Raw genomic sequence first — 8,683 nt, 5'->3', positions numbered from 1 at the left:
CCCTGCCCTCGCGGAGAGTAAAGCCTTTCCCTGTGTCCTGTCCCTCCATGCCTTGTCCCCAGTCCCTCTCCAGCTCTCCTGGAGCCCCTTTAGGCCCTGCAAGGGGCTCTGAGCTCTCCCTGGATCCTTCTCCTCTCCAGCAGAGCACCCCCAGCTCTCCCAGCCTGGCTCCAGAGCAGCCCTTGGAGCATCTCTGTGGCCTCCTCTGAGCACCTTTGACCCTCAGGACAATCCATACTCACTGCTTTTCAAGCTCAAATCAGAGTTTTACTGGAAAGTTTGACCTTTTTTACTGAAGCAACTTCCCCAGTTCCTTCCACTTCATGTGGGCACAGGCAGCAGGTTTCATCTCGACCTCAAACTGGAGGAAGAATTGCTGCAGTATTTAAATGACTCCTTGTCAGCCTTGCTGAAAACCCACAGGGCTTTAGCCACAGAGAGGTTGCTCAGGAGTAAGGGCTGTTTATGTGCTGAATGAGTTGGTTTTTACAGCGCTGTCACTGTTATGAATGAATTGATTTTTACAGGGCCGCTACCTGAAGGTGAATATTTAGATTAAAAATAAAGAATGCTCAACTTGTTGAGACCTCACAGAGAATTGTAAAATCGTTTTGCCTTCAGCCCCAATAACCTTTAGTAACTTGGGTACTGCTGACCCCTGTTTTAAAAAGCCAAAATCTCCAGCCTATGCTGAGGACTAAAATGTGTTTAAAGGTCCCAAAGCCAGGGGATGCCCACACCCTGCTCTGTTTGTTTTACAGCTTTACGTGGGAGGAAATGCTGCTCTCATCGGGCAGAAGCTCGCGACAAATCCAGACCTGAAGGTACACACGTTCCAAACATTTCATGCCCTTTGCTTGTCTTCTTTACTTTGCTTGTCTCATGTCACTTCTGTGTAGGTTTTGGGGATCTGGCAGTTACTTCTTAGGTTCTGCTGGTGGGACATATGGTTGGACTTCCAAGCTGATTTTTAAAAATTGAATTATTAACTTTTTAAAATCAGTTGTCTAATTCAAGCATCAGTTGTGATGCTTAAATTTTGGCAAGGGACATGGCAAGAGAAACCTTGTTTGTTTTTCCTTGTTTTCTAGATCCTCCTTTGTGGCCCAGTTGGTCCCAAACTCCACGAACTGCTCGATGACAATGTGGTTGTGCCGCCAGAATCCATGCAGGAAAGAGATGAATTCCATCTTATCTTGGAATATCAAGCAGGTACCTTGCCAAAGGCTGAGTGTTCAGTGGAGCCCCTGAACATCTCTAAGATTGGTGCACAGCCTGAGGGGTGTCATTCTGAAGCTCCATGAACACTAAAATGCTCCCTGAAAACACAGATTTAACCACGTGCTGATGAAACTCGGGGTAACCTTCATGTAATGGCTCAAACAACTTCAGGGCTTTTCTTGCCGCTGATGGAGCCCATTGAATTTGTGATCTTGCCCAGGAATAAACCACTTCACACACACTTGGTCCTGTTTGCTCCACTCCAGGTGAGCAGTGGGGCCGAGTGAGGGCACCCGCTGCCAACCGCTTCATCTTCTCCCACGACCTGTCCAACGGCGCCCTGAACATGCTGGAAGTGTTTGTGTCCAGCCTGGATGAATTCCAGCCAGACCTGGTGGTGCTTTCAGGACTCCACATGATGGAAGGGCAGAGCAAGGAGATGCGACAGAGACGACTCATGGAGGTGAGATACTGAATCCCTGAATCTCCTTCATTTCCACTCCAAGTGTTTCGTGGCAAGGCCTTGTTTTCCCAGGTTTGAAGGAGCAGGAAGGTTGTGCCTTAGAGCTCCCACAGGTCTCAGTATTCAATGCCAAAAGCAGAGTGGGAGCTGCAGGCATGGCCAAAGTCTAATTCTGTAACACTGGTTTTTCTTAGATTCAGTGGCCTGTCCAGGGAAAAGAAGGGCTGGTTGCCTGGCTGGAGGGTGTTGATCTGGTTACTGGGCTTGTCTAGCAGCTAAACCACACTGTTTCTATCCTGGATACTGAGGTGATCCAGGTTGTAATCAACACCTGCATTCCTTAAGCAGCATCTGTCTTGTACCACCTGTTCTACAGCTGAGGGCTCGTCCTACCGTGAGGCACTGGCCTTTTTCCTGTTCTAGGATCAGCTCTTCTGCAGCTGCTTCAGGTTTGTGAGGTTTTTGGAATTAATCCATTAGAAGGTGCTGAGCTGGGAGGAGATTAAGGTTAGATACAGTTTTCCTGCCCTGGGATTCTGCAAAGTAGAAGTTGCTTTATTTCCTCTCCTTAGTAGTACACACACAGGTCATCCCATTGAAATTGTTTATATCCACTCACAGGAAGATTAAAGGATGTGTATCTTGAGTCCAAACCCTTTTTCTCCTTCTGTTCCTTAATAAATACATATTCTAGGGTTGTTTTTTCCATTTTCCTGTAGGCTGTGGCCTCCATCTCTGATATCCCAACAGACATTCCCATACACCTGGAGCTGGCCAGTATGACTGATCAGGATTTTATGAGCAACATTATGCATCAGGTAAGGAAAATGAAAGGATGTGCTCTTTTGATCAGGTTCAGTATCACGGTGTACACACTAGTGCATGAATACAGAAACCAAAACTCAACATTTGGACCATACATTCAGAGATAAATTGAGGATTGAATTTGAGCTATCATTTTAAAAATCCCTCGGTTTCTTTGCAGAATTTCTTTCCTGGTGGTTCCTTGTTTAGTGTGACGTGGCTCTGATCTCAGTGTTATGTTTTAGGTGGAGTTGATGTGTTGTTACTCTTTACTGTCAAAGTGTGTGTCTGGAAAATTAATTGCATCAAATGGAATGTTTTCTTGGCTAAGTAATTCTTGCCAACTTGTGGAAGTGCAGCGACTGGGAAACTGGGTGCTGCTTCTGCTGAGCCAGCAGCAGGGTGCTGCAAAAACCACAGCCTGGGGGGAATCCCAGGTCTCACTCTGCCCCTGAGGGCAAACCCGTTGTTCCCTGTTTCTGTTAGCAGGTCTTTCCCCTGGTGAACTCCATCGGGCTGAACGAGCAGGAGCTGCTGTTCCTCACGCAGTCTGCCTCTGGTCCCCACGCCTCCCTGGCCTCCTGGAGCGGCATTCCCGACGTGGGGGTGGTCAGTGACATCCTCTTCTGGATCCTGAAGGAGCACGGCAAGACAGCGGAGCGCGCCTCGGACCTGACGCGGATCCACTTCCACACCCTGGCCTACCACATCCTGGTCACCGTGGACGGGCACTGGGGCAACACCATCGACACCAGCAAGGTCTTCCTCAAAGCTCCTCTGGAGTTTGTCACCTCCCACACAGAGGCACCGTCCAAAATCTCCCTCAATCCAGACGAGCCCGTGGTGCACTGGCACAGGGAAGGCATCTCCTTCCACTTCACCCCCGTGCTGGTGTGCAAGGATCCCGTCCGGACCGTGGGACTCGGGGATGCCATTTCAGCCGAGGGACTGCTCTATTCCGAAGTGTACCCTCAGTAGGAAAGCAGGACCCTCCTTCTTCTCCAACACTGCACGGTGTCTGAGACCCGTGGATTGGGATTTGAAGCAGTGGTGGTATAGGAACAGAACCAGGGTGTGGTGTGTTTTCGGGGTATAACTGAAAAAGAGCCAAAGAATAATTCCAGGTATAAACTGTCGGCTACATTCCAGTCACTCAGCAGTGACTCGAGCGCTTCACGTGCAGGTGCAGATGTTTTAGTATTTAATGTGAAAACTGGCTTTGTCTTAAGGGGGAGGGACACAAAGACCAAAATCCCTGGCTGGCAAAGTTTGCTGTTCTTAGCTCAGAAAGGATCTTCTCTGGTGGTGCTGGAAAGTGCAGCAGCAGGAGAATTTCCTGCCCCTGGATCCCAGGGAGAGCATAGCAGTGCCTGGCCCTGCCTTGCCTCTGGTAAATTCAAAATAAAAGGCTTGTGGGTTATCTCCTCCCAGCACACTGCAAACCTTGCTTGGGGTGAGGATGGAATTACTGCCTGGTGCAATCACCTCTCCGTGTGCCCCAGAGGGAGCCATGGTCCCAAAATGTGACACACACTGAACCTACCCCAGGCTGCACAGGTGATTCTGGATATCTGTGACTAAAGGCGTTCAACTGAGCCCCAGCAGCCTGTGCTTAGTTTTTTGGGAACTAGGAGTGAAGATAATCAGGGTTTCTGTTTGGGGGACAGCACTGTTTCCCTGCCAGGGAACCCCCAAACCATTCCCTGTGTTTGCTGTACGCTAAATACTCTGCTAACAGTTGGTGTGTTACAGAAAAGCTCTTGAGTGCTGGGACTCCTTTCTGGTTGGTTGAGAATGGTTGTGCCAAATTCTTTGGTCTCCCTGGCCTCTATTAGGAAAGGTTAATATATTAGGGAAGGCCCCTCTGGAAGCTCAAAAGCTGCAACAGCGTTTCCCAGGTAAGACTGAAGTGAGGAGGCCTTTTTAGGGTTTGCTGTTGGGGTTTTTCTGACTAGGTCACTGGTAGTTTCTTTGCTCTGGCCTTTGGAATTAAAAAAGCAGAACCATGTGTCCTTGTTAAATACTTTGCTTCTCTTTTTTTACCTGTTCATAGTCACACACTAAGAATTGCAGAGCACCAGCATGGTTTTGTGTCTGGCCAATTCAGGAACCTGGAGAGTGTGTGCACAGCTCTCAAGACACTTTTCAGTAGAAGTGGGTTAAGTGCAATCAGCATGTCTGGGCAAGCCTGTGCCTCACTAGAGCTTGGGGGAGGTTGTTCCAGGTCAGTCTTCGCACCTGAATGGAGGGAGGAGAGTCTGTGTCACTCAGGGTGGAGTGATCTGTTGCAATAACGCTGTCAGGCTGCTGTCAGTGGTGTTCTCTGGTGGGAAAAGCCATCCTGACTGCTCTGCAAGGATGAAAACTGGCAGCTGTTGTACGTGCACTGACTCAGCACACAATGCTGTCACGTACATTCAGCTTTCCCCCTGAGCAAAGTCTTCTGCATTGTACAGAGCAGAAGTACAGCAATGCTGTGTTTTCCTGCAGCTCATCCCACCCTGAGCTTCCCTTGAGTTGTCAGCATTTTATCCAGGTGCAGGATCTTCTCAAGACTGGAAGCATTTCTACCCTATTATTTTTTTATGATGTTGATGATTGTTATTACTATTATCATTGATAAACTGTAGCACCGGACTTGGAGTTCTGGTTTAGTCTTCCTAAACTGAAAATAAATGAAAAGAACCTCTCCTTTTGGCTGTCTTAGAAGTCCAAGGCCATTAGCAAGGCTGTTTTGCAGCCTGGGATGGTGGCCTTTTGGCTCTGCACTCCTAGGGCCACCAAAGGCCGTGGATCTGCCAGCTGGAAAGTGATCCTTAGCTTACACTGGGTTCCACTTTCCTGATACTGGGCCAAGCTCTGTGGATTCTTGAGCTGGAAATAAAACTGCACACACTCAAGCCGTCACCAGCAATGCCCCTGCTGCTGTATTTCACTTCTTTCTTCCCAAAACACTTCCAGGGATGTGAGGGCTGATGGGGCTGACATTCCTTATGGCCACCTAAAACCACGACTGCACCTACAGACCTTGTCCCAGGGTCAATTGTGCTTGCATTGAACAGGAACATGACAGGCCAAAATAACCTTTTTTTAATCAGAGTAAATAACTGCTGTAAACAATCATTTAAAAGGAGCTTGCTGCTTAGAAATCATCTGGGCCAAAAATCTAAACTGGTAATTACTGTTACCTCCTTCCTGCTGCTCCTCACGGGTAACATTTCTGCTGTGGCCCATTCTGGGTGTGCTGGGAACGCCTGGCACAGAAGTCCCAGCTCAAATCCCAGCACCTTGGGATGGCCAGGCTGCTGCTCTACCCAAATCGGCTTTAGCAGGTACACAGAGCTCAGTTGCCCCCCAAGTCACTTCCCAAGGAGAATCCGTAACCACCCTGACCCGTTCATCAGCTGTGCCAGTGGGACCCTGATTAAGTTGAGGAACAATCTATATGGTAATAAATGTGAATTGAATGGAGGGGCCCAGCAGCCTTTGCTTTGTTTCACATGCTGTGAACATGATGTGCTTAACTTCCTCCTGCCTTCCCAAATTAATGACAGCGAGGCAGAGCTCCTGAAATCCTGAATTCCCCTGCACCTGTAGTCTCACACCTGCACAGCTCCAGTAGTGACAACAAAGAAAAGCTGCTTCAACAGCTGCAAAAATACCAAAACTTCAAAACCAGGCTTGAGCTGACCCTGCTCCCCCTCATCCTCTGTCTCTACAAATCCTGTTTGTTCTCCTGTGTTACTTGTACCTTGAAATCCAGTGCTGGATGACTCAACCCTCAGCCAGCCTCACTCCCGAGGCAGGGTTTGCACTGGAAATGTTTATTCACACAGGTCCTGCTGGAGATGCAGCAGCTGAGCTCAGCACTGTGACAGCTCTCCATGCTAAAACCTGTGCACGTTGGTATTTTCACTTGTGTGTCCCTGCAGCCACCTTGGCTTGGGTTTGTCTTATCCATGATCCAAAATGAGCGTTCTTCCCCTGTTTTCTGTGCATGGCATTTACTCAGGGTCAAGTGCTGGATGATTTGGGAGGTGTGAATCACAGGGGCCTGGCAGAGTCTCAAAGGACACACGTTCCTTCTCCACTGTGCCCTTGGTGCTGTGGCATGGAAGAGCCAATCCCAAATCCAGCTCTTGCCAGTTTAAAGGCTCTTTACCTTTGTTCCTCTCCAGGGGAGTTTCACAGAATTACTAAAGAATTGCTTGATTTTATTGTGTTTCCTGGTTATCTCCTGCTGGGATGTGTGAGATCCAGTCAAGTTTGCCCTCCCCTCCCAAGTTCATTTTACAGAACTGGTGCTGAATGTTCTTCCTAAGCCTTTGGCAAAGACCTCATTAACTGCTTTGTGCTGGATGGTTTAGAGCTCAGCTCCACTCCTTAGCCACTGGAAACCAAAGCTTGGAAAGCAGCAGAGCACTAAATCCATTCCAAAACCCAATGGAAAACTGTCAGCAGTTGTGCTTGGCTTTTTTTTTTTTTACTCTTTATTCTGTAATGATACACTGAATTATCAGGACTGTCAGCAGTTGTGCTTGGCTTTTTTTTTTTTACTCTCTATTCTGTAATGATACACTGAATTATCAGTTCTGTGCCACAGGGTGACCTTTCCAGCCATGTCCTGAGCAAAGAGTTGAATAATGGGACACTTCTGTGACGTAGTATTCTGTAATGATACACTGAATTATCAGGAGTTCTGTGCCACAGGGTGACCTTTCCAGCCATGTCCTGAGCAAAGAGTTGAATAATGGGACACTTCTGTGACGTGCTACAACAGAACTCAGTTTCCAGTTATCCTAAAATGTTGGTTTGGGGGTGCTTTTGGAGCTTGCAGCTTAGGTGAAAGCTGAGGGTTGTGAGCGAGTGAACAGCTGAAGTGTCTGTGTGCAACCTGTTCCAGAGCAGCGCTGGCACGACTTGTGTCACACAACTGCTGCCTTGCTATTCCTGGCCTAAGGAACCTCAGAGTTTAGGGGAGAACAGCAGAAAACCAGAGGAAAATACTGGATCTGAGTAACCTCTGCAGTAGAACTTGGATCTCAGAGCCCAGAAAGCTGGTTCTGCCTGTTGGAGATGTTGGATGAAGCTCTCCTCTGTCACTCCAGAGCAGTTTCTCGTGTGGTATCTCAGGTGGCTCCAGGCTGAATTCTCAGGGAGTCACTGATCCAGACTCTGGTGGGAGGATGTTCCCTTAGCAAAGGAAAGGTGCAGGTTGGAAATGGCACAGGGCCAGGAGCTCTGTTCCCCACAGCCTGGGATCAGCCTGTGCTCAGCAGATCTCACAGCAGCTGAGGAACACAAATGCTGGCAGGAATTATCCCATCAAAATGCAATGGGGCGAGGGCAATGGAAAAAACACCCTGAAAACCTCCCCTGTGAACTTCTCAGGAAAGCTGCCCCTCGGTGCAGACTGGGGTCAGATCTCACCTGTGTCTTCCACTAAAAACATGGACTTCTTAGAGCAGTGTGGTTTGAGAGAGTGGTAAAGCTTTCCTTGTAGCAGAACTGGATTTTCTCTTACAGAAAAGTCTTGGCAGATGGAGCACTTGTTATAACATGGGCCCTTTTTGAATGCATTTATGTGTGGAGCTTATGATTTTAGTGAAGTTTTCCCCCATTCAGCACTGAGGCTTGTCTGTCTCTGCAGAAAAGGCTTTGCCAACTGAAACCCACTTCCCATCTAAATCTAAATTCTGAACAGCTTTAAGGCCCCCACATCCACCTTGCTCAGTCACAACTGAGCAAACAAGCACAGGAGCACAGCACGTACCCACTAATACTGCCTGTACCATGAATCAGCATCCAGTTGTCTCAGGGACCTCAACACTACATTTTTTGGGCTGAACACATGTTGCTGGATGGACAGATCATTACTCTTGGCTGGAACAAGGTCTCGCTGCCCAGGCATTGATGTTTGAATGTCTTTTAGTTTGTTTCCTGTGCAGAAGCCAAGATGCAAAGTACCTTGTGAGCTCTGTGATTTACCCTGGTTCATCGCAGACCTTTCCCTAAAAAGGGGAAGAAAAGTCCTAAAGCAGATGGTTTCTGCTTCCCTAGAAATTAGGCTCATGATTCTTTTCCGTTGAGGGGGGAAAAGAGGGGATTAGAATCATGGCTGATGCCAGAAACAGGTTTTGGAACATAAGGTGTGATTTCCAAAATCCCTAAATGCCTCAGTGCAGTCCTGCCGAA

General features: G+C 48.2%; 1 protein-coding gene across 1 annotated transcript in view; it reads left to right on the top strand.

Annotated features, from left to right (window-relative positions):
- The window catches only part of ADPGK (ADP dependent glucokinase), a gene marked incomplete at its 5' end in the record, with an annotated part of 6,032 nt that extends 853 nt beyond the window's left edge, over window positions 1-5,179 (top strand). The window contains 5 exons of the mRNA XM_017731088.1: window positions 762-824; window positions 1,092-1,212; window positions 1,488-1,684; window positions 2,404-2,502; window positions 2,975-5,179. Of these exons, the coding sequence (XP_017586577.1) occupies window positions 762-824; window positions 1,092-1,212; window positions 1,488-1,684; window positions 2,404-2,502; window positions 2,975-3,466 (972 nt within the window). The remainder of the gene's footprint in view (window positions 1-761; window positions 825-1,091; window positions 1,213-1,487; window positions 1,685-2,403; window positions 2,503-2,974) is intronic.
- Window positions 5,180-8,683: the final 3,504 nt, after the last annotated feature.

The sequence above is a fragment of the Corvus brachyrhynchos genome, unplaced genomic scaffold (assembly GCF_000691975.1).
Source record: "Corvus brachyrhynchos isolate BGI_N302 unplaced genomic scaffold, ASM69197v1 scaffold164, whole genome shotgun sequence".
In the NCBI taxonomy this organism is placed as follows: Eukaryota; Metazoa; Chordata; class Aves; order Passeriformes; family Corvidae; genus Corvus; species Corvus brachyrhynchos.
Note: the sequence above shows the minus strand (reverse complement) of the source record. Positions and strands in the feature narration are given on the sequence as shown.